This window comes from Bemisia tabaci, chromosome 6 (genome assembly GCF_918797505.1).
Source record: "Bemisia tabaci chromosome 6, PGI_BMITA_v3".
Classification (NCBI taxonomy): domain Eukaryota; kingdom Metazoa; phylum Arthropoda; class Insecta; order Hemiptera; family Aleyrodidae; genus Bemisia; species Bemisia tabaci.
The window spans coordinates 14,470,866-14,496,723 of record NC_092798.1 but is presented as its reverse complement, the minus strand read 5'-3'; the positions used below and the strand labels follow the sequence as shown (position 1 = coordinate 14,496,723).

Here is a 25,858-nt window from a genome sequence, read left to right as displayed (position 1 = left end):
GCAGTTTAAAGGAAACCGACGGTGTGAGTCGGCAATCACATAACTCGGTTTGCTACGTCACAGACTTCCTGTCATACTTTATTTTTTAAACGGAAAACTATTCAACGGCAATTCTTTAAAACTGCCGTGACTTTTCTTCTCTGTGCGAAGAAAATTCTGCAAAATCTTCAGGGAATGATGTCAATTTGTTCTCCTTTAAAAAAATAACATGGAGGCGGAGATTTTCAGACACCGCAAACAAGTTATGTGATTGCCAACTTACACCGTCGATATGGCTAATACTTTAAAAATATTCAATTTCAATCTAGACAAGAGTATTAAAACGTTTTGCGCTTACCTAACCTACTGGGATCGCTCCGCTCAAACTCTGTCAACAATCTGTCCTTACACGAATGGATGATGCCTTGGAGCTCTTTTATCGCCGACCGCTCGATGACACCGAGCCTTTGCTTAAAAGACAGCATTTTGTTATGTGTCCTCGCGATAGTGGCCGCGTTGAACTGCACGAAGTGTGGATCCAGATCAGGCCCCAGCAGCTTCATGTAAGCACCTTTGTTCGAACCCGTTTCGTAATAGTTGGACGCTGAGAATATTGTTATCACCTGAAATTTCACGTAAGTCACATGGTCCTGTTACAAATTTCAGCTAGCGTGAAAAGAAGGGTTGTTTACTAAAGAAAAATGGCTCAAGAATATTTCGATTGGCGCCTAGGAAAAGTTTGAAATACACTCCCAACTTCACAATCTGCGGGAGGTTTATGCGTTTCTTTAAGCCTCGGAATTCTCTGCTTTCGAGGTCTTTGCCTTGAGTAAGATTCAACTCAAAGTTGCCAGGTTGTGCAATTAAAGTGAGATACATAATATGGGTTTAAATTGGGAATAGTGGTGCTTTTTCAGCACAATCTGGTAACAATGATTCAATTGTATTACTTTTGAAATCGATCCTTTGGGATTGCAATGATTTTCCACTGCAGTTAGTTCGAAATACGGGGGAAAATTCTTTGATTTTGACAAACTTCGAGGTAAATGCAAATCTGTCTTAAAATTTATAGAACTCGCAAAATATTTTCTTTAGTATTTTGTGCTTTTTGTGGTAGTGAATTATTGTAATCCCTAGCAAGGGCCCATTTCTAAAAGTGAACTGCTGATTTTCACTCCACTTCCACAAAAAATTTCCTTTTTATGATGTTGTTTTAAAGTCTTCTTAACGTCTTCTTTTATCACAATGTAGGTAAACCTTACGGGGTTACCTATACGGAAAAGGTATGTTTAAGGTACGACTATGCTGCCATGCGAAGGAAGAACGCCTTATGAACATTTGAGAGGAGCCAAAATTCTATGGATAAATCAAATAGTATAGAGGATAATTGGATTACATTTTGCAAAAAGGAACCACTATTTCTGGCCCATTTTAGAAACAACATATATGCCGTTGGCTTCCCTATGCAGATACGTCCTTTTATGAGAGAGCCAGAGATAGTGGTTCCTTATTGCAAAATGTAATCCAATTAAGCATACATTAACTTGAAATTTTCAAATATTTTAGATTAAATTGCGGAAGAAATTGTATGAAAAATATGAAGAAAAGTATTCGCAATTGTCCCAGTAAATTCGGTTTTTATTGAAGGAAATTTGGCAACGAGTGATGGCTCATACGGCGTTCTTCCTTAGGACGGCAGTATGAATACGACCCTTAAACTTTCCTAGCTACGAGAGGGGCTGATGAAGCTGAAGCGAATTTCGATCAAGGGTTGAAATATACATACAAGCTGCTTACCTTATTTCCGTGCGTGATTTCATAACCGTCCAATTTACACTCGTGAGACCTAACTAAGTAACTGAGATTATGTTTCTCTAGGAACGAATTTGTGACGTCAGGCCCGAAATACGTGCCCGCACCCCGAAGAGTATTAGGAACACAGCCCTCTGAGCCTTGCGGGTCGCTCCACAGGACATCGAAAACCTGAAACAGGGAAGGATATTATCGTCACAGATGGTACGTGCCTCAACAGGATAATCTGCCATTAAAATCCGAGAGCCAATCAGAAATGGATTCCAATCGTATCGCCTTTCGTACTATAACATGCTGCGTGCGACTGTTGATATAAAAAACCGTAGCGCCTTCATCTTATTGGGTATGCAACACGCACAGTCAGTTGGCTCGAATAGTTGCATCCAGGCGCGTGACGTTGATATGAAAAAACCGTAGCGCCTTCATTTTATCGAGTATGCAACATGCACAGTCATTAAGCTCGGAAAGATGCATCCAGGCGTTAGCATCAACGGTTTGGCTGGTCGCGTACATACGTTGTTTATTAGTAGAGATAATTTTCTCTCTAGGTATTGTTTATTCTAGGTGCTCCACTTTAGTTTAGTCTTTTTTAGTGAATAGGATGCAATTCAATGGTGTAGGTACGCATCCATGTATCTCATTTGCGGTGTTTGAACATCTCCGCTCCCATTTTATTTTTTTTAACGAGAGTAAATCTGTATCACTCTTTGAAGTTTTCGCAGAATTCTCTTCGCGCGGCGTGGAAAAATCACGACAGTTTTAAAGAATTGCCGTTGAGTAGTTTTTCATTTAATAAATAAAGCGCGACAAGAAGTCTGCGACATTATATTACCTGGTTTCCATAATTGACAAAATATTATTTGAGCGTATTTCTGCCAAACGGAACTATGTGCATTAAGACGTGAGCCCTGAGACCCATACGCATTTATGCATAACAGGGCTCACGTCAGAATGCACATAGTTCCGTTTGGCAGAAAAACGTTCATTTTTTTCCATTTTCCCTCGAAATCTTCAGACACACTAGGAAAATATCAAGTAAATTTTGTCGGATATTGTAAGGAGAAAAGTTAACAATTGGACCGCGTTAAGCAGAACTACCATCAGCTACCGCCACTAATCTGGCAATTTAATATTTTACATGAAAACGACTATGCAGATTTTTGCGCCAATTTCAGTGAATTTTCTGCTTAGTACGAAGCAAAGTTTTCAAAATTTTTAAAGAAATCCGTACAAACGTTATCTTGTAAAAAATTAAATTGCCCTGTTAAAATTGGCAATAGCTGATGCGGCTTGGTTCCTTCCTGCTAAGCGCGGTCCACTTCTTCCCAGAAATTTTTATTTTATTGGAGGAAATCTCGCAACATCTCACTATTCGTACGGCGCACAGTGGTACGAACTAATAGAAGAGGTCGAACGTGACATTTTTGGCTAAAATTTCAAATTTGTATGTTTATTTCGTCACAAGTTCAATTCTCAAGGGTGTTTCCAAGAGGAAATTTTACGGAAAACCAATGGAGCCACTTTCAAACTTTTTTGTTTCATATTTTTGAAAATATAAGCTTTCAAAGTTTCGAAATTTTGTCCGCCATCTCCTACTGACTCGTTCCAGTGTGCGGCGTTCTTAAGACCAGTGACGTGGCGTGAATGATCGATTATCGATAAGTCCCCATTTGAATACGTGGTAAAGAATCGATTATTAAGGTGTTCGCTGCGAACACCCTGTTTATCGATCCTATTTCATAGGAATTAAATGACCGATCAATCGGTATATCGCAAAGCACGCCACGCCACTGCTTAAGACGGCCGAATGATTTCCCCGTTCACGTCTCTGTTCTCACCTAGTGCCGCTTTTTCACCCCGCCGCGAAGAGAAATGACCCGGCCCGCAGGCAGGCGCCACCCGAAGCTGCCATCCCGCGCAAAAACCGCGTTTTTACATTCTATTTCCATACAACTTACGCGGTTTTCGATTGCTTGAGCTTTGCGCCTCCCGATTGGTCTTCCGAGAGTGACACGCCAATAAATACCAAGCACTGTGGCCGGAGATGCTACTTAGTTTTTCAATCTCCCCCCCTCCATCCCCCCTACCTCCCCCTCCCGTCGTGAGTGGGTGCCTTCAGCATACAAATGAATACGGACTCGTTAGAAGGGTGCAAGTCACCTTTTTCTGGTGATTTTCGGGTTCTCGGACGGTTGAAAAGGCGCGCTCTAGCGGGAGGGCGTGGCACAATTTTTTCGTGAACCCTGGAAAGCATTGGGCTGTACGGACGGCAAGGCTCATCCCGCGAAAGAGTTACGCCCTTTCGTCATGTCAGGAGAGTGACGAATTGATTCCAACGGGTGGTGCGTTTGATAAATACCCCGATCCCAGTAGCGAGGCGCGACCAATCGATCATCGATATTCCCCTATTTGAAACTATGGTAAAGAATCGATTATAAGGTGCTCGTTATGAACACCCTATTTATCGATCCTTTTCCATAGGTTTAAATGGCGGATCTATCGATATATCGCAAAGCACGCCACGCCACTGCCCGATCCGTTAAAACTAATCTCGTGGCTGAGTGTGCTACGCTGTTTCCTGTTGTCTGATTTTTTATTCCTCTCTTTCGTGAATGAGGCTGTTGCACAAAATGGGCACAGCCAACAGTGAGATAATGTCGGCAAATTGCACAAAAATCACGTTAAGCACCTTAAAAATATCGGAAAGCTCTTCCCTAACGCATGATTTGCGTGGTCCGCATCGCGTTTCTTTCTTCAAATGGTGTGTTTGCGGGGCAGTGGCGATTCTTGAAATTTGACAACACTGTTTTCCTCCATTGAAAGGCATTGAAAATATCGATTTTAGGTGCGGCAAGCTGCCTCACCGAAAATCGATGTTTCACACACATTTAAATGAGGGGAAAACAACCTCTATTTAAATGTATGTAAAACATCGATTCGCAGCCTGTCTCACCTAAAATTGATATTTTCGATGAATTTAAATTTAAAAAAAAAAAAAAAAAAAAAAAAAAAAAAAAAAAAAAAAAACAGTATTGCCGACTTTCAAGAATCACCACTGTTGCGGGGAGTATTTTATCTACCAGCAATCAGGTTTACCAAGAAGAGGGTGACAGAGAGGAACCTAACCTGCGGGCCGATTATTGAAATTGATAGACAAAGCTATAAACAAAGAAGACAAAAGAGTTATAGAGGGATCCCATTGGTGGATCGGGTGGTTGCAATGGACAAAGGAGGTAAGTAAGAGACTATGTAATATTGTAACGGCAACCCACAAGGGACTCGATAGTTAGTCCATAATTTTCTCCCTTAGTCCATAGGAACCGCCCATTTCAACCGATAGGATAGTTCATACTCCTTATGTCTTCTTTGTCTATCAATTTCAATAACCGGGCCGTTGAATAGACAATCCTGCACGATATTAAGCATGAGAGGATGTTAGGCAATGTTAGAGTACCCGTATAGCGAGAGTATAGACAGATGTGAAACTCTGAAAATCCATCAGGTCTTTACCGATGCCTCCGCAAATAAAGTTAGGGCCCAGAAATGCAGCCAACCTATGAATTTCAATTATCCAGAGCGATTTATTAATACAATTGTTACGAACCATCGTTTATAAAGCACGAACTTGACTTAGTTTTCGCATTAATTTACTCATTTTTGCGGAAGAACGCTCATATATGTACATATCTTTAGCCATAAATGTGGTAGTGGATTGGTAGTGGTGACAACATGTACTTTTATTTAATAAAGTTATTTAAAAAAAAAAAAAATCTTTAGCCATCTTGGTTAGAATTGGAATCTGCAGACTGGCAGTGAAATTTTGCGCGTTCAAAGTTGGTTAGAAGGGTGGCTGCACTTTTGGGCCCTAAGCCCTCCATGAAGCGATCTGTCCATACTCTCGCTACACAGGTACTCTAGGCAATGTGAAATGCAGTTAAGCTGACTCCGGTTTAAACTATATCCATTATATCTGGCAACTGTGTTATCGTTACATCCTCCTAAGAGAACCTTGTCACCTAAACCGAGGACCAATTGTGCAGCTGAAAGAAGAGACCCGGAAGGAAATAGGAGACGGAGATTTTTGCATTTTTCGAGGTGGGAACCAAGACGAGACGGGGCTTCCCATAATTCACTCGAGATCGGAGTGCATAGGCTTGATTTGTGTGCTGTCTAACGCTGCTGTGCTAAGGACAAACGCCGTAAGAACATCCGAGAGTTGCCAAAATTCCCCTCTTCAAATGTTGATTTTCGAGACGAATAATAAATATTTCTACTTGAAATTTTCCGATGATTTAGATCACATTGCGAAGAAAATTCTCTGGAATATCGGGCGGCAAATTTTCAGAAGTTTTCCTGAGAATGGAGATGTTGCATGTGTGAGGAATTTGCGATTTGATTGTTGATTCTTCAGTAAAAGTACGTGAGAAACACGATGGTGCCACTGGTTTTCTCTGAAATCAACGCCCAAGCTCAAAAAAAGCTCTCAAGTTGAGGCCAAAATGGAGGGGATATCCCACCCTACCCTGAGAGTCCACGTCTACATCAAGACAAACTCTCCATGCAAAGATAGGGAGCTAATATATTGACAGGGCTGCCGCTTTATTTGGGAACTCCAAAACTGGAAACACGGCAACCCTGCTAATGTGTTTGCTCCCTATCTTTGCATGGAGAGTTTGTCTTGATGTATTCGTGGACTCTCAGGATAGCGTGGGATATCCCCTCCATTTTGGCCTCAACTTGAGAGCTTTTTTTGAGCTTGGGTGTTGATTTCAGATGAAACCAGTAGCATCATCGTGTTTCTCGCGAACTATTACCTACAAATCAACAGCCAAATCGCAAATCCCTCACACATGCAACATCTCCATTCGTATTTTACCAAAAGAAATTTGGCAATGCGCGAAGATTCATGCGGTGTTTTTCCCTAGCACGGCAGAATGGGAGTGGATGAAATATCGAAACATGCCGAGCCTGATCGAGCCACCTTGCTCGAAAGGTGCAAGAGTTGACTGCTCTGGAGAGTGTGTCTGTGAACCGCACAAGTGATGCGTATAAGATTTTGTAGAAGATTTATAGACGGAGCGACGGAATCTGAGTGGCTGGTTTATCGTTTATAGGGAACGTCATCGGTGCGTAGTCGCTATGTCGACAGGAAATAGAACTGGCGGATTTTACGTGAGAAATTAACCTTTTGCTCCGGTAAGAATCGTGAAACGGCAAAAAGTGTCAACTGTTGAACAGATCTTCCAAGAAGTTTCCTGTTCGCGCCACCTCTCATAGAACCAGGTTTATTTATCCCCCAAAAATTTTTGATTTTGAAGGGCTCATCTTTCATACTTTTTAAGTTTCATGCATGTTTTAAACTTGTAAAGTAATAAAGTCGTGGAAACTGAAAAATAGAGATTGTGTCAATTCATAGAATTGTATAATGTAACGCCCTGGTAAAAATTGGCAGTAGAATCTGTGTTCCAAAATACCATAGACTTAAAGCCGGCTGTAAGATTTCCAATAGCTTCTGTAGCCGGCTGACATTTCTTATGCCTTTTAGCCGATGGCGATTAAGCATTAGCCATACGATAAAGTTTATGCTAAACGTTACTAAATACGGATACTAGGACTTAGTGAGTTTTTGGACTACCGCTCTCTTTTTGTGCCGTAGTATCTTGATATATTTTGCGAGGAAAGCTCCGTACTTTTGAAGGATGCCTGTCATTCTTAATATGTTGGAGCGCCTTCAATTTCTTATGATACTGTGCAATACCTCTGGTGTGAAATAGTTGCTTCATACGCCGTGGCACGCTGCGGCGCGGCGGGCGGGCAGAGAGCGCGACACTCGCATCGGCGCCTACAAACCTAACAGTGATACTTCACGCATTGCGCAATGCGTGAAGTATCCCTGTTAGGTTTGTAGGCGCCAGTGCGTCGCCGCTCCGCTTTGTGTTAGGCTCTAATATTTAATCTCGCGGAGTCAGCGTTTTTCAACTCATGATTCTGAAATGTTTGCACACTCTGTATGGATTATTCTCATTTTAATTGATGAAAAAAAAATGTGTTTTAAAGGAAAATATAATGTGTGTTTTGTAAACATTAAGGTAGTTCCGTAAAAAACTTAATGATTTCCAAAGCACACGAATTTCTACACAATTTCTTATAGTCTTTTATAGCCAATGGCGATAAAGTGTAAAGCCCGGCGATAGAAACTATAGCCCGACTGTATACTTTTTTATAGCTTCGTATAGCCCGGCTATATGATTTGCTCCGCTTTCTACAGCCAGCTATGTGATTTTCTATAGCCTTCGTTAGAGTCCCTTTATACCCAGAGTTAAGACAACTCGATTATCAGCTGACTGGCAGCCGGCCTTGGCTGGCCATGGAGGCCGAAACGAGTGCACCCAAACGAACGATATTGAGGGATAAGGATCAGGAATCCTGCGATGTCTGTCACACAAAAACAACAACATCAACAAATTGATCAATTAAAAAGAAAATGAGATTGGTTTGTGAATAATTTCTTAATCTATTTTCATTTTGGACCGATGGAAATAACAATTTACTCTTGATAAACCACAATTAGGTGATATTTTCATTATTCTTGTTCACATTCGAGGTACCGCCATCTTGGTGCACTCGTTTCGGCCTCCATGAGCGAGAACCAATCAGAATTGGATTTTTTTTTTAGGCCACTTTCAGCCGAACCAAAAGTGAGTTGTCTTAACTCTGGGTTATAAAGGGACTCTAGCCTTCGTTAGTCGGCCATAAGAATTCCTATGGTACTTTAAAACGCAGCTTCCATCGCCAATTTTACCAGGGCGTTCCAAAGTCGAATACCGATTAGCAAAGTGAAGCCAAAGGGACGGAAAGTCAATCGGTTGTAAAAGTCCAAAGTAGCAAAGTTGTGAAAATTCAGTCATAAAGTTGGGGTGAAAAATAGGTAAGTTTACAAGAACCAGGCTCATCACTTGTGAACATATTTTAGTGGGGAAATGTTGTGATTCATGAATATTTTGCTTGAAACCTCGCACTTTTCTCTACGTGTAAGAAAAAGGAGGAAGATTTGATATATTCTAAAACGAGCTAATTTTATTTATATGTTCTGAACTCCCATATAAAATACAAATACCGATCACGGAAAAAAAAGTGTTAGGGGTCGTCCCCTAAAATCATTGGCGGACCCAGCGAATTGGCAACATCGTATTTTCTCCATTTAAACCTATGGGAATGTATCGATTCTTGGAGGGGTCAGGAGCTCCGACAAGAATCGATTATTTAGCATAGATTTAAATGGAGGAGATCCGGTGTTGTCAAATTGCTGGATCCGCATCTGCCTAAAATTGAGGCGCTATCTTAATTCGTTGAGTGATGAGGTATTTCCAATCAATCGTGGTAGTGCGGCATCCCAAGTTGGGATAGTAACGCAAAATTTGTGTTGGTGACCTAATTCATTGGAAGGGCCCAAATCACCCAACAACTCCACCTCTTTTTATCGTGATATCTGTTGCCGATCGATAGTAATGATGATCTCTGTGCAAAATGTATTCATAAATAAAATATACATTTGATTTTTTCCCTACCTGCTTCCATTCAGCTTTGTCGATGACCTCTGACCCAGGAACTGGAGATGGTTGCTCAAGGACGGGCGGTCGTAACAATGATACATACTGAAAAATGCAAGAAAATGATTCAATAATCATTACACAATTTTTTTTTTCAAAAAAAAGGAAAAAATAAAGCACATATTAATTGAGAAGAGGGCTCTCTCTGAAGTCATACTGTTTTAGAGAGAGATCAATTTGAGGGTTCCTTGGAAGTTTTAGATATTAGATGAAACTTAAAGGTGATTCGATGGACGCCATATTTTGTGTCAGAACGGCATGCGATATATCGCATCAATTGGTTCCATTTTTTCAGCTACTCGTCATTTTTCTCCAATTTTGAGATCGCAAATCTGTTGTCAGGAGACTAAAGCACTCACTTACCAATTTTGACGAAGAAATTCAACGTAATAAATGCGTGGTTTTTTCAGCAAGAAAACATCGCATTCGATAATGATATCGAAAATGCACTCGAATGCGATATTTTCTCTCTGAAAAAACCACGCCTCTATTACGTTGAATTTCTTTGTTAAAATTGGTAAGTGAGTGCTTTAGTCACCCTGACGACAGAATTGCGATCTCAAAATTCGAGAAAAATGCGAGATTAGCTGAAAAAATGGAACCAGTTGATGCGATATATATCGCATGCCGTTCTGACACAAAATATGGCGTCCATCGAATCACCTTAACTCGTCTTCATAAGGCTCCGCGTATCGTGCCGTTTTTCGTTATACAAACAAAATAACATAGCTACATTTCAACGCGGCAAAATTTTCGCTTTTTAACTGAATTTTTACTGGGAAACCGCTGGATATCTCTTGCTGAATTGTTCATTTATTATTTTTTTTTGTTTGTCTTACACCCACAAAAATCGGCAACATTTTGGACAGAAATGGCATTATAAACCATACCTCTGTAAAAATTAAATAGTGTGAGTCAATTTCGCAACCCTGGAACGGAGTTACGCTCTTTTGAGTAGAGAAGAGGATTTGTGTGTCATTGTGTGTGCGCCACGAGTACGTGACTTTGGAGGTGGTACACAATTCGGAGGAATCGTTGGTGGTGAGGGACTCTACCCTTACCAATATAATCAATTGGAAGAAGTTGCATGATTGGGCCCCCAAACAAATGATAGAAGGGATTTTTGGTGCGCGGGAGGGAGAAGATTAAATTGAAACCTTGTATCGGAAGAAAGGTGCGGGCCGGCTATAAATAATGAAAGCTTCGGCTTTTATCTCCCTGACGCAATTTATTAACGAACAAAGCTTGCTGCAACGTTGCCGTGCAAGCTCAGACGCTCAATAATCCTTGGACAACGTCAATCGCATAAAGTTAATCTACCTACATTTTGTCGTAGGACACGGGTTTGGGTTTACCTCTATTTGCTTCTTAACCGCTAACTTAAATGGAGATGTTGCATGTGTGAGGAATTTGCGATTTGACAAAAACATCAAAAGTGATGTTTATGTAAAAGTTCGCGAAAAACACGATGGTGCCACTAGTCCTTCTCTGAAATCAACTTCCAAGCTCAAAAAAGCTCTCAAGTTGAGGCCAAAATGGAGGGGATATCCCACCCCTACCCTGAGAGTCCACGTCTACATCAAGACAAACTCTCCATGACGAAGATAGGGAGCAAATACATTAGACAGAGTTGCCGTGTTTTCAGTTTTAGAGTCCCCAAATTAAGTGGCAGCCCTGTCAATGTATTTGCTCCCTATCTTTGCATGGAGAGTTTGTCTTGGTTGTAGACGTGGACTCTCATGGATAGCGTGGGATATCCCCTCCATTTTGGCCTCAACTTGAGAGCTTTTTTTTTAACTTGGGAGTTGACTTCAGAGAAAACCAGTGGCACCATCGTGGTTCTCGCGAACTTTTACATAAGAATCAATAGTCAAATCGCAAATTCCTCACACATGCAACATCTCCATTTTCTGCAATGGGGCTACGCAAAACGGGCCTTGAGATAGAAAAAATGAAGGATTGAAGCACTATAGACCAGGCACGAGGTTCAGCGTTCGATACATTTTTCCTAACCAAAATTCAACGTAGAACACGATTCATGCATCAAAAATCACTGAAATCAACTCCTAACAGCCCGCCACAAGGGGGGGGATACTGGGTCCTTGGTACCGGGGCCCGGGCCCTGGAGGGGCCCGTGACGCAGGTGACAAACCACTACGAATTCATGTGTAACCCTTGTCTCGTGGGAAAAGTGAAAAAATTACCCTAAAAATTCCGCAAAAGGTGAATAAAGTTTCAAAAACACGCTAGGGCACTATAAAATTTTTCTTACTTTTTTAGAGATTTTCAAGATTTTGAGTATATGTAGAATGATATTTTTAGTAACTGTGTTTCATTTTCTTCCGTTGTCGGATGCTAAGAGGCTCCTTTCTGGGCATCCTCGACTTCAATGGCTTAACTTCCCTTGCCATAGACGTACGAAAGGGGAGTCCAGGGGGGCCCGGCTCCCCATAGAATTGAAAATTATCATTGCCCCCTCAAAAAAAAATTTATAGATGTTTTGAATGCAACAATTCGAAAGTTTTTGGTGCTGAAAGTAAACAAAAAGGCGTAATTATTCTGCAGAAATTGATGGAAAATCTCCATCATAAGAGCTTCATAATGCGTCCAAATAGATTTAAAATTTCAAAAATTTCCCGGGGAGGCCCCCGGACCCCCCCCCCCCCCTGTGCTAGGGGCCCGGGCCAGAAAATTGGTACCAGGGCCCGAGATGGGATGTGGCGGGCCTGACTCCTAACTAAGATAATAACGTGTTAATTTCAACGGGCTCGGAGTTCGGACGCGACGCGACGCGACGTAGCGCGACGAAATGCCTTCAATTAGGCGGGTAGGCAATTTGCGCTCCGGGGAGTTAGAATAGTTGCTCGGGCTGTAGCAAGGCGCTAAGTGTCGTGGCCTGAGTGCGACGAGTTGCAATGAAGATACGACTGTCTGAGGAACAATGAACCAGGAGGGTACGAATTTGAGCATTCCAAGACATGTGTCTCAGCCAAAATAACACGTAAAACACGATTCACGTAACGAAACTCACTAAAATGTATTCTTTATGATTTTACAGGGCTGAATATGTGAAATTTCAAAAAATTGATCGAATTATTTCCTCTCTAAAATAAGAATTAGCAATGGAGATCCTGAAACACCGCAACCAAGAATGCCCTTTTTGCACCCAACGCCTCAATCCTGACGTGAGTTGCGTTTTTTGCTGAAAATCGTGCCACTGGAAAAAAAATCGCTTGGATCTAGAGCCCAGACTCTTGAAAACAAAGACACGAAAAAATACACTCGATGCAATCAGATTTTTGCTTAAATCGAGAACCAACCCTTTCAATCTAAAGCGGATTTCTTTTTCATTCAAGCAAAAATCCGATTGAATCAAGAGTATTTTTTCTTGTTATTGTTTTATAGAGTCTGGACTCTAGATCCAAGCGACATTTTTTTTTCCAGTGTGAGCTTTCACCGTGAGTCCTCATTTCCTTGACTCTATCAAACTTTTTCTATATCGGCTGCCACTCGTGAACACTCCTAATTCCACAGTGATTATCGGCCACCCCACACTCTCTCCTACTCCTTTTTAACGCTGCCGCGAAGACCGCTTTTTGACGTTGAAATATTCTGGGAGACCGACGAATCGTTTGAAGTGCAAATTCAGCCACTGAGCTTAACCGCGGTATAGGTCTTTGGTCAAACAGCTGGATCAAAGTCCGTTCGGCCGAGCACTTTTCTTCTCATGGCATGATCGCCAGGTCGCATGTGAGGCCTTTGTGGCGTATGGTCGCAGCTGCAAAGGACTAAAGGAGCAGTCGTATTTCAAACACTTAAACGGAACTGGCTCAATAAAACTGAGAAAGGTGAAAGGGCCTCGCCATTCAATCCGTTTCATGCCCCTCGTTTCAAACAGCCCCCGCGAGACCGCAGCACTGTCGCCAGATAGTGATGTCATAGACAGTGTTCGAAACTCACAGGCGCCAAATGCGCGTAAGAAATCGGCCACGGCGCCTAAAAAATGAAGGCTCTGCGCCAACGTGGCTCCTAAAAATTGCCCCTCCCCCTCCAAAAAAAAATCCTAATTTTTCCGTTTGGTGATTTCTCGAAATTTTCCCCAAGTTAAAGTTACTAGTTCTGTAACTAAAAAATCTTGCGTCTAACTTTTCACTAAATGCGCCGTGATATTGTACATAGGCGAGAAGTCAATCTGGCCCCTAAAAAATCTCAATGGCCCCTAAGAATCGAGCTTGTTGCGCCACATGGCTCCTGAAACCCAAAGGTGAGTTTCGAACACTGGTCATTTACAATTTTTATTATTGCGGTGAAGTTTGGTGAAGGCGAATTTACACTGGAAGAAAGTATACGTTGAAAAATCGAACACATTTTTTATAACATACTGGTTTCATTACATGAATGTCTGGCAAAAAATGGATTCAATATACGCTAATTAAGGCGCATCCCAGTTGCTTCAATTGAGAGCACATTCCACGTTCGGCTCCTCTCAGCTTTAATTCTGGATTTAAATACTTTATTTTCGAGAAAAATTAACTGCTTTGTACCTTTAGGCGTCTTTGATTAATTATTTTTCCAAAAATTTAAAATGAAAACAGTTTCTAGTAAAATTCGTTTGATATCTTAAGAATGCCTACTCACTCTTGTTTCATAGATTCGCATTGATGATATTTATAATGCCGAGAGATGTTTTTAATCTGTTCCTTCCAATTTCGATGAATCTCTTTTAAGAATCTCCGATCGTAATTTTATTTTCGAGAGAATACTGATCAAAATACCTTAATGACATTTTTTTTGTAATAATGTTTGAGTAGTGAAACAATTCACACAGAGTTTCAAGAGAGACTGTTGGGCAGTTTCATTTAAAAAAAAAGATCAGAGACTTGCAACACCGCAATCTCTTTGATTTAGCCATCACTAAACTTTTAGAAATAATTATTTTTCGCGGAACAAAAGGAAAAAAATAAAAGAGGAAGGGATGAAAGGTCAAGTTGAAAGGTTTGTAAGAGACGAATAGGAATAATAATCGAACATTTGTAAACAGACCTCAATATTGAAAAAGTTGTTTTCCTCCTTAGTATGAAAATGAAAAATAAAAAGTCAGTGTTATGTTTGAATAATCGGCAACAATGCGCGAATGGTTTGATCTCCCCATCATCAAGATATATAATTCGAATACACGCACCTGTCCGTGAAGCAGACCTATGGGTAAAATTAATATGGTGCATTTTTTACGGTGTGGATCTTGGCTAGTTGGCAACGCTGCGTTTCGTCTATTCATCTGTATGTAAAACGGTCGATATTTTTGTGGAAGCAGTCTGCCTCATCTAGAATCGATTGTTTTTAATGTTTTGTCATTGAAGAAAACTAGTGTTGCCAACTTCCGAAAATCGCCAGTAAATTTTTAGTTATTCGTACTGAGCGAGAAGGGCGATGAAGAAAAAATGACCATCATCGTATATAAAAAAATAGATAAATAAATAATAATAATAAAACATTAATAAAACAGCATAAATAGGCAATTTAGTTTACAGTGAGTTATTAACCGGATGACCAGACTCTGAATTAAAGTTGACGGAACCTATTCGATATTTCGATGCGTCTGCACAAATAAACGTGGCACAGAAATTTCAATTTGAGAGAAATGTAAATTATCGAGTTAGAGTGTCGCGCTCAAAATTAACGAAAGAAGGTCTGGGAATAGTTACGCACTGTTCGCTTCAAAAAAAAAAATAAAAAAAATACGGCACAATCAAATGCCCGAATTTGGCTTTCTGCTCCCCTGCGACAATCAGTATTTAGCCACCTTCATGATAGTTCTAGCGGGAAAATCTTTGGTAGAGAGCTTTGAGGCCCTCCCGCCTCCCCCAGCAAGCTGTCAAAAACCGATGTCCCTTTTGAGCAAGTTTGATCCAATCTTCAAATCCCACTTGCGTAGTTGTTACTTTAAAGAAAGGAATACATTTTAAAAGCATATTTTTCCCGTCCCTAAATTTTGCCGCCACTATGCAACTGCCTATACAAGCATGAGCACAAATCGAAGGCACTTTTCCATGTACATGTGATTTTATCTCATCGTGCCCACTTAACAATAATCAATGATTGGATGAGGCATTACTAATGCATTACTATTCCCCAGTGCACCAAGTGAGCAAGTGAGCATTATAATCATGTACTCAGTAAGAATTGAATTCTATGGCTAACATTTCAAACGAGCATATGATGCTATCTTGGAAAAGAGACCTTGCGGAACAATTTTGGAAATTGAATTTTTGAAACAGTTCATGAGAGGAGCTTTGGCAGTTAGCAAGAGCCCAAAATTTCAAACAAAAATCCAAAATCACTAAGTATCGGTGTTTTGAATAGTCGCCCGTTCAGCATGTTAGAACCAATAAAAATGCAAAGAAATTCACGTTAAAATTTTATTCCTAGCAAAGGACCTCAGGCCCCTTTTTTGGGGACGTAAAGTGATTGTATAAACTGAATATTTGGAACAAACCAGGCTTGGATGGTTTATAAGGATATGTATAAAGTGCATACCCACAGAAGAAAAAAATTTGAAACTTAAAGCCAAAAATAACATTTCTCCCCCTCTTATATAGGTATTTGATGAAATGATTACCCAATGTAAAATACAGAAAGTGTTTGACTTACCTTACTTCTACTTAAACCCTTTAAAAGTGTTAAATCTGTTATGTCGGATATGCCGCCATGAACTACTAAGACTTTATTATTGACCAAGGTGCCCAACGGAAGCCATCGGTATACTAATTCGATAAGTTGTAACAGTCTTTCATAATTGTTCTGCAATCACAAAAATACAAGAATGCATTTAAATTGAGCCAAACAAATTTTGTAACATAAAAAGGACCTTATAGGTCAAACTCATTTATGGACTTACCAATCGTTACGTTTATTTGACAGTGCGGTACCTTGCAGTGGCACTTAGCAAATACTGGTTTTACATTTGAACCGTTTCGTGAACAGGAGGCGACCAGATAAGGCATGATAAGGCGTCACCACGCATCATATTTTCTCTTTAAAATTTCATGAAGGTTACAGTGGCGTGGTGCGCTTTGCGATCTATCCATATTTCCCCATTTGAAGCTGTCGTAATTAGTCGATTACTAAGGTGTTCGTTGGGAACACTCGTTTTTTCGGCAGGGGAGTTTTGGTCCACCTACCAATTGAGACCCAAAGGTAATTGGTTCACATGTAAGTACAAACGACACTTGCTTACGATGAAAATGTATTCCTTATAAGCTTAATAAGCATTCCTTATGAATAAATACAGAACATAATGATTGTTTAAAGAAGAAGAGATGCTTATATAAAAAGATACGGCATTTACACCAAGCAGAAACCCGTTTCATTCAGCTATTTTATTCTTGATTCAAAATAAAATCTTCTTGACGGCATACTCAAAAATGTTTCTACCTAAATCGAGTCACTTTTTTCTCTAATGTAATTAAAAAATTATGTGCTAGGACTTAGTGAGTTTTTGGAATACCGCTCCCTTTTTGTGCTGCAGTATCTTAATTTATTCTACGAGGATAGCTCTGTACTCTCAAAGGATACCTGTCTTTCTTAATATATTGGAGCATCTTCAATATCGTATGATACTGTGCAACACTTCTGTTGCGAAATAGTTGCTTGAAGCGCCTTGAATGAAGTAGTTGAAGCGCGACATGCGCACAGGCGCCTGCAAACCTAACAGGGATACTTCACGCATTGCGCAATGCGTGAAGTATCCCTGTTAGGTTTGTAGGCGCCGGTGTGCGTGTCGCGCTGGCAGCCGGCACGCCGCACGCCGCTCCGTTTCGTGTTTGGCTCTATCATTTGAACTCGCGGTGTCAGCGTTTTTCAACTCATGGTTTTGAAATGTTTGCCCACTCCGTATGGATTATTCTCATTTATATTGATGGGAAACAAAAAAAAAATGTTTTAAAGGAAAATATACTGAGTGTATTGTAAGTATTAAGGTGGTTCCGTGTCAAATTTAAGGATTTTCAAAGCGGTTCAATTTTTTCTCATATATTTTGTGCTTTTACTGTGTTGCAGCGTGGTATACGCAACCAAACGCTCAAACTTGGACGTATTTGACTCTAAGAGATCGATGTACAAATGGGTTAAAACCAAAGATTGCTTGCTTCATTGTTTTTTGCTCTCTTTTATTCATTTTTTCATTAGTATCTTTTAACACAACTACATCTCATTGAGATTAATGTTGATGTCATCGCTTGGATGAGGTTTTACAAATATCTGCCACGTTTTAAAAAGGAAGATGTTTTTAAAATGAAGTAATATTTTCATTAAAATAGAGGAAAAAGGTGTATTTATGGAATATTTTAAGTCGAAAATTTTAAGGGTGAAAATTAAACCAAAGTTTTACCAAAGACAGTTTGTAAATATGAGTCAAAAGAAGGAAGTAATGTTTTATTTAAAAAATGATTTAGCAAAACAACACCTCCTTCTCTCTCAATTTGCTCACCACTATATGTCAATATAATTTTACACACGGATCAAAATATAACGCTTGGACCAAGTCATTGTTGCTTATTTTATGCAAGGACGTAAACTACTGGACAAAACAGGTGCGGGGACAAAAAATCGTTGACGGAATGTCCTGAAACCGTGATAAATAACCGGGTTGTCTATCGTCTTTAGAAGCGTTAAATAAAAGAAGAGGAGTGAAGCAGCGCAGAACAAGGCGACGATAGCAGCGTACAGTAGAAAAACGCATGCATTTTCACGCAATACAATGATCGACACATAAGCACGAATAATTGCGTATTCGATCATTTTCTCACCAATCACTGCGCACTTGCAGTTCACGCTGCCGTGCTAAGCAAGAACACCGTATGAGTCATTAGGCGTTGCCAAGTTTCCATCGACAAATCCCGGATTTCCAAGGAAATTTTTAAATATTTCTTCCAGAATTTCTCAGAGGCCTCCGATCATAATTTGATCTTAAAAGTCTTAAAATTTCAAGGAAAAATATTCATAACATATTTTCAAAATTTAATATTTTCGAAGAGGAAATTTGGCAACATTTGAATGCTCGCTCGATGTTTTTACCTAGCACGGCAGGACAGTGATAATCTGCTGGCGAAGAACATCGCATTAACCGCAAGACGTTGCCAAATTTTCCGGGAAGATTTAACAACATTTGGATGTTCACGCGGCGTTTTTCCTCATCACGGTAGAATAAAAAGGCAGATATTCAACACTGTATTTACGGTTTATTCGTTCCTCTTACGTAAAAGTGTATCATTATTTCTACATGGGCCCCACAGGGTGCAGATTCATACGGAGAACAAGGCTCACGTGGAACTTGAGAAACGCTTTTACATCAGAAGAGCGCCAACTTTTTTTTCAGCGCGGTGATTTTGAAAAAAAAGGGAGGAAATACGTGTTCATGTTGTTTTTTTGTGTGAAAAGTACTTCCGCGTAGTGCAGCGTTGCCCAATTGTGCAGCGAGGCATATTTGATATGATCTTTGGACCGAAAGTGGGTCGCTTTGTTGGGAGAGTAAGGAGATAAAAGCCCCTCAAGAAATCGTGCTTAAGAAAGTGGCTGAGCCTCTTAACGACTCACTGTTCGCTGAACGAAAGTGGATTTCGGAAGTGGAAGAGGGAAGCTCGCCTCCGTCGCTCGCACAAAGAGAGTTGCCGTCTCGAGGATAAACCGCGGATCTCCAATGGAAACGCCATTGGAGTTACGCGTTTCTTGCAGTGGCGTGGCGTGCTTTTCGATCCATCGATATTTCCCCATTCGAAGCTGTGGTAAATAATCGATTGTAAAGGCGTTCGCTGCGAACACCCTGTTTTTCGATACTTTTCCATAGGTTTAAATGACCGATCAATCGATACATCGCAAAGCACGCCACGCCACTGGTTTCTCGCCGGGCGCGGAGGAGGAAACAACGCACAAATCATTGGAGTAAAATGTGGCACAGTAATCTGCATTCGCATCGTGGACCTGCGTTTACGCAATCTCGACACGATTTGACTTTATTGTGGGGTATTCTTACGGATTTTTCCGCATGATGATAGCGGCATTCGACAAGCAAGGAGGAACTATTATTTGGAGCACGTAGGATCGAAATAACTGATAGCCTTTTTTATGGTCTTTCAGAGAACCCCCCACCCCCCAAAAAAGGATTGAAACTTTTTTTGGCGAGACGAATTTATTTCAACAGATAGTCTGCAACGTTGCAAACCGAGATACGTGGTTTGGTACACTGAAAAAAAAACTCCGGCCGTGGGAGCCGCAATTACGGGCTGTATAGACGTACCGCCCGTTCCGGGCTCAACGGGCGAAAATTCCGGCTGCTGGAGCCGTAGCTTCGGCCTCTGAACCCGGAGCAATCGTAGCTACGCCTATAGCAGCCGGAATTTTTGGCCTTTGAGCCCGGAACGGACGGTATGTCTATATAGCCCGTAATTGCGGCTCCCAGGGCCGGAGTTTTTTTTTCAGTGTAGTTTCGCCATCAATATGTTTTACATTTTGATTAAGAGGAGTTTGGGAAAACCACTATGGGGCCTCCAAAGAAAGAAAGCGACTATGTATACGACCCTCATCTATTCTCGCCTCTCATTCGTTGAAGAATGCATCAAACATCAGCATCACTTCTTTTTCATCAATGGGCCTGTTGCAAACTTTTGCTGGAGCAAAATTCTGAGTTATTCACTATATAGAAAATGGCTCAAAAATCACGATGAGCGCATCGGCCGAGTCTAAAATGCACTGATACCTTCACAACGTTTATCCGGATGTTTTTTGCATATTTCAGGGAATTTTTTGCAAAACACGAGGGGAATTCCTTAAAATTGTCAAAAAAATCCGCACAGGGGTTCTCCTGTAAACAATTAAATTGCTCAGTTAAAGTTGGCAATAGCTGATGTGGCTTGGTTCCGAACTGTAAAACGCGGTTCATTTAAGACATCTCCTCACTGAATGAAAAATCTCGGTGTATTTACTAAGAAAAGGGTAAAATTACCAAGAATTCAGGGTTCTATTTGATCCCAGTTTTTTCGTGGTAAAATTACCATTTATGGAATTGGTAATTTTCCGAGAAATCTCGGGAAAATTACTGACTTTCTCGGTAATTTTACTGGACCCCGGTAAAAACGCCAATATTTTTTATCGACTGTGGTAGAATTGCCGAGATAAAATGGCGAAGTTACCGGGAATTGATTACCAATAAAACTGGTATTCTTACCTGAAAAAAAAAAAAAAAAAACAGTAAGAATACCGGTTTTTAAGTAAGCTTACCAGTCTGTCTTCATTAAATTACCAATAATTGGTAAAAAAATTGAGATGATAAAGGCACCGAGGGACCTTGGTAAAAACGCCAAGAATTTTTTTTCAGTGCTGTAAGAGACAACTCTTATTTTTGTTCCAGCAAACGTTTGCAACAAGTCCATTCAAAGTCGTACCGTATTAGATCGCGAAAATCCACCTATTTCCGTCCGACGAGCGGCAACGGGTCCCCGAGAGGCTTTTAAACAGATGACTGGTGCCTGGTGACTGATGATTTTCCGATGCGATCGATACCGAGATCAGCGGCGGCCCTCCATCATGTCCGGAGCAGCTCCCATGACAGCCAGCATCGTGAGCGATCGGCAATTAATCGGGATGAATAGGGGCAGTTTGTTGACGCTGCCCCCCCCCCCCCCCCCCCCCCCCGGCCGAGGCCACCTACAAGAGTGCCCCGTGATAATCCACTCCGATCTTCGCGCCATTAATCTCAATTTACATTTTAATTGCCCCCCATTTATCACGCTTGTTTTCGGATTAGCTTCGATATTCGCGATGCGTCATTACGTCAATTACGTCATACGTCGCGTGCGCGGCACGGATCGCGGATCTGATTGGAGCGGTGAGCCGGGGGCGGTTGACCTTTGAACGGGATGATTTCAGTCTCGCAAACCTTTGCCGCCGTGCGGAGGAAGAACGCCGTATGGAAATTCGGACATTGCCAGATTGCTTCCGAAAAAATATTCATTTATGTGGACAGTAATGAATATTTGAACGTATTTCTATCAAACGGAACTATGTGCATTAAGACATGATCCCTGAGATCCATAAGAATATGTGCATAGCAGGGCTCACGTCATAATGCACAGAGTTCCGTTTGGTAGAAATACATCCATTTGGACCACGTTTAGAAGACAGGAACCAAGCTACATCAGCTATTGCCAAATTTAATTCGACATTTTGATTTTTCACATAAAAACGGTTATGTGATTTTTGTACAAATAGTTCAGTGAAGTTTCTGCTCAGTACGAGAGAAATTCCTTAAAATTTTCATAGGAGTCCGCATAAACGTTCTTCGGTAAAAAATTGAATTGCCCGGTTGAATTTGGCAGTGGCTGATGTGGCTTGGATCCCTTCTGCTCAAGGCGGTCCATTTGCCTTTGAAATGTTTCGATATTTTCGATTAAATTACGGGTAAACGTCTCTGCTAAAAGGGTCGATATTTCCGATTTTTTTGACACCCCTTCATCCCTTGTAGCGTTATCGTAACGCTGATCCCCCCCCCCCCCCAAATAAAAACGAAACACATGCTCAACACCCTCTTTTACACACACACACACACACACACACACACAAAAAACACGATAGACATTTTTCTCACTGGAAAAAAGGGGAGGGCACTGCGTGCGGCTATGTTTATTAAAAGGCTCTGTATTTCAAGAGACAATAAAGAACTAGATAGACAAAACTAGCGCATACAAATTTAAAAAGAAACAAGAATAGAGAAGTTGAAATCCAGTACGTACTATCATTACGAAATGCTGACTCAGGGGCAAAAAAGCTCTTCTTTCTTTTAGTCGTAATCGCACATTAGAGCCTCCCGTCTTTCTCTTACACCAAAATTGCGACTGAATTAATTAGACCCCAGAATAGATAAAAACAGAAAAAAATGTGACAAAAATGCTTATAGCTATGCTTTGAATAAACATGATTCGTGACTTACCTTATATTTCGATCGCACCTCTCTTATGAACCCGTACCTAGAATGATAGAAAATGAACCAATCAAACTAAAAGAAACATCGGTAACTAAGCCACAGAGTAAACATATAGAGTCGTAATAATTATAGATTTCATTTCCTAAATGTAGGTAAACAGTGCTATCTTGCAAGATGGCAACAATGTTTTTTCTCCATTTAAATGTATGCTAAACAATCGAGTCTAGGTGAGGCAGCCTGTCTTAGCTAGAATCGATGTATTCAATAGGTTTAAATGGAGCATAAATAGTGTTGCCAATTTGCTGGAATCATCACTGAATTTAAATGGACAAGACTCAGCGTTGTCCGCTTGCAAGAATCCTCATTGGTTTTGACTCATTGCGGAAGAATCATCTCAGAAAGAGGAATTTGAACAGTAAACGTTCCTTGTCAAAATAAATCATGTTTTGAAGCAGAATCAATCGCATGCATTGTATTTTGCTCTCTTTCCGCATTTTTTTGACGTTTAAACAGGAAATTCAACCCCCCCCCCCCCCTCCGCATATACTCATACTTTGTGTGGTCACTTTCCGTTGGAGGTATCGATCGAGCAAAGTTGTGCACAAAGGATGATTGCGTAAATATGCGTCATAAATCACTGCTTGGAACAATAAATTCAAGAGGAGGCTAATACAGCAAAGTTCCAAAGGGATGTTGCCGAAACAAACAAAAAATCACTCTATTCAGGATTATTTGAAATGTCATTTTCATAGGATAAATCTATGTAATATTAAAATAAAGAAAGCTTTGATTCAGATTCTGCGGGATGTAGCGCAGACTTTAACCCTCAATTATCAGAAGCGGATCTAGCAATTTGGCATCACCGGGTTTCCTACATTTAAACCAATGTCAAATAATCGATTCTTGTCAGAGCACCTGGCCCCTCCAAGAATCGATACATCTCCATAGGTTTAAATGGAGAAAAAACAATGTTGAAAATTTGCTGCATGGATCCGTCAAGGCAATTGATTTGCTATTTTTTAACACGAGAGTGGAAAAGAAAATATTACTGAGATCAAAAACTACCTATAGGAGAAATAAAACAGAGTGGGGCAAAGGTAACTCGTGGAAATTCAATTTTCTTAATGATTGTTTCATTTACCTCCGCTTCATGATGAATGATAATGTGTGCGTTGAGGTGTTTGCAAAAAAGTTTGTTCAATGGGGTGTTTATATTAAACAAAAACATAACCGCTCAACGCACCGTATATAAGTTCTCTGCTGAACAAAGATTAGACTTAATTCCCGAGAGAAACTCTCGTAGATACCATGTGGGTTCAAACGTTTCAAAACTCCTTCATTCACTCGATTATGCAACCGAGTTCTCTGGAGCACGAATAGTTGCATCTTGCTGAACGGGGCTTGGAGGAAAAGGCGCATAAGAGCAGATTTTGCTATTCCGAGAAATACGTGCTCAGAGTTTCAAAATTATGTACATGAATCATTCTGGCGGAAAGAAAGTTCAAATTAACTTTCCGATGCTTAAAAATTGGAATCTGGGAGCTAATTTTTCACAGATTGTGCATGAGGACTAGCTTTACTTGAAATCCTTGACATCCCAATTTTTTTTCTAAAAAAAATGTACTTATGCGCCTAGCCCTCCAAGCCCATCCATAATTCGTCGTCTCCCGAACGAAGGAACGTAACTCCATTCCAAGGTTGTAAAATTGACTCAAACAATTCGATTTTTTACAAGAATGCACCAGTGGGATTTTTGTCCAAAATTACTCTGATTTTTGCACGATATCGGATGAAAAATCTGTAAAAGTTTCAATTTGAAGTGTCCAAGGTTCTTTCGCTAAAATTGCGACTATCGAAAGGAAATTTGGCATCATTTAAACGTAGTTTCGTGGGGAAAACGACGAATTGGACGCATTTCTATCAAACAGAACTATGTGCATTATGACGTGAGCCCTGTTATGCTCATATTCTTATGGGTCTCAGGGCTCACGTCTAAATGCACATAGTTCCGTTTGATAAAAATACGTCCAATTGATCAAATAGCGCTCGCTCGAGGCGACACCATCGCTTCACCATGTAGCAAATTATTAGAGGAGCAAATAAAAACAAAATGACGCAGACTCGAAAAAAAGGCATCCAGTGGCGAGGCGTGAAAGATCGATTATCGATAGTTCTCCATTTGAAGCTATGGTAAAGAATCGATTATTAAGGTGTTCGCTGCGAACACCCTGTCTATCGATCCTTTCCCATAGGTTTAAATGGCAAATCAATCGATATATCGCAAAACACGCCACGCCACTGGCATATACAGCGAGCTTTCCGTGGATTTTCGGCATTTGGAGATTCGGTAAGTGACGAACAAACAAAAAAGCGGCCGAGTGTTTACCTTGTGTTCATTACGTGGTCCTCGTGGTTGCCCCGATTGAGAAAGACGCCATCGGGGAAGGCCAACAAGCAAACAAGCAGGAGCAACAAAACCTCCAGCCCTTTCTTCCCCCTGTCAACAAAGTCCCCATTAAAAATGTACGGGTTCTCCGCTGAGGGCAGTCCATTCTGAAACACGCAATCGCCGCACACCATTCAAGATCTGAGTCAAAGGCTGTCGTGCTGAAGAACGCCGTATGAGCCTCCGTACGTTGCCAAATTTCTTTTGGTAAAATACGAATTCTCAGGAAAACTTCTGAAAATTTTCCGTCCAATTTTCCAGAGAATTTTTTTCGCAGTATGACTTACAGTATGAGAAAATTTCAAGTAGAAATAATTTATTAGTTGTCTCGAAAACTAATATTTGAAGAGGGGAAATTTGGCAACCGTCGGATGTTCATACGTCGTTTTTCCTCAGCTCGGTGGAGGAGGTGTTAAGCACGCTTTCCCGCGCTTCACGTCAAAGAACTCGCGCGCTGGGCGAGTGGTGAGTGGCAATTGAACTTGAGTGGAAGAATCCTTTGGTAGGTCCTCGAAATTCGAAGGGAAACGAAGAAAATCAAGCTATGGATCGTATTCGATAGAGGTTCGATGTGTCTTTTGGTTCAAAACAATAAAACGCAACCTCAAACGCAAATTCTAGGATCTAGGTTGGAAAAGCTGAAAATGAGAAAATTTCTGACAGTTTATTTTTTCATTGCCATTTTGTACTGATAAGAACAAGAAATCTTTCACAAAAAAATTCCTCTCCGATTTTTCTCAGAATACTAACACCTGTTTTACTTTGAAATTACTTATATTTAAATTCTTCGTTTTTTCTCTTTCTTTCTCGCTTTCTCTCCCCCTCTCCCAAAATGTATCGCACCCTCCTAATCCACGATACCCTTTAGTCTACTACTAAATTTGTCCGATGAGACAGTGTACAAGGTCTGGATGTGTAGCAATCCCATCAAAATTTTACGAGAGAATAATGCGCAAACACAACGGTAAACTCGGAATTAGCTTTTTATGGGAGGGACATTGACATTTACACCGATGCAATTTAAAACGAACGATG

The 25,858-nt window shown here is 40.6% G+C and overlaps 1 protein-coding gene across 1 annotated transcript in view; it reads right to left on the bottom strand.

Annotated features, from left to right (window-relative positions):
- Nucleotides 1-25,858, bottom strand: part of rdgC (retinal degeneration C) — a 216,045-nt gene that overhangs the window by 15,844 nt on the left and 174,343 nt on the right. Inside the window, exons 10-15 of the mRNA XM_072301513.1 lie at nt 24,764-24,930; nt 22,384-22,420; nt 16,053-16,202; nt 9,360-9,446; nt 1,777-1,962; nt 338-602 (exon numbers count right to left, since the gene is read on the bottom strand). Of these exons, the coding sequence (XP_072157614.1) occupies nt 338-602; nt 1,777-1,962; nt 9,360-9,446; nt 16,053-16,202; nt 22,384-22,420; nt 24,764-24,930 (892 nt within the window). The remainder of the gene's footprint in view (nt 1-337; nt 603-1,776; nt 1,963-9,359; nt 9,447-16,052; nt 16,203-22,383; nt 22,421-24,763; nt 24,931-25,858) is intronic.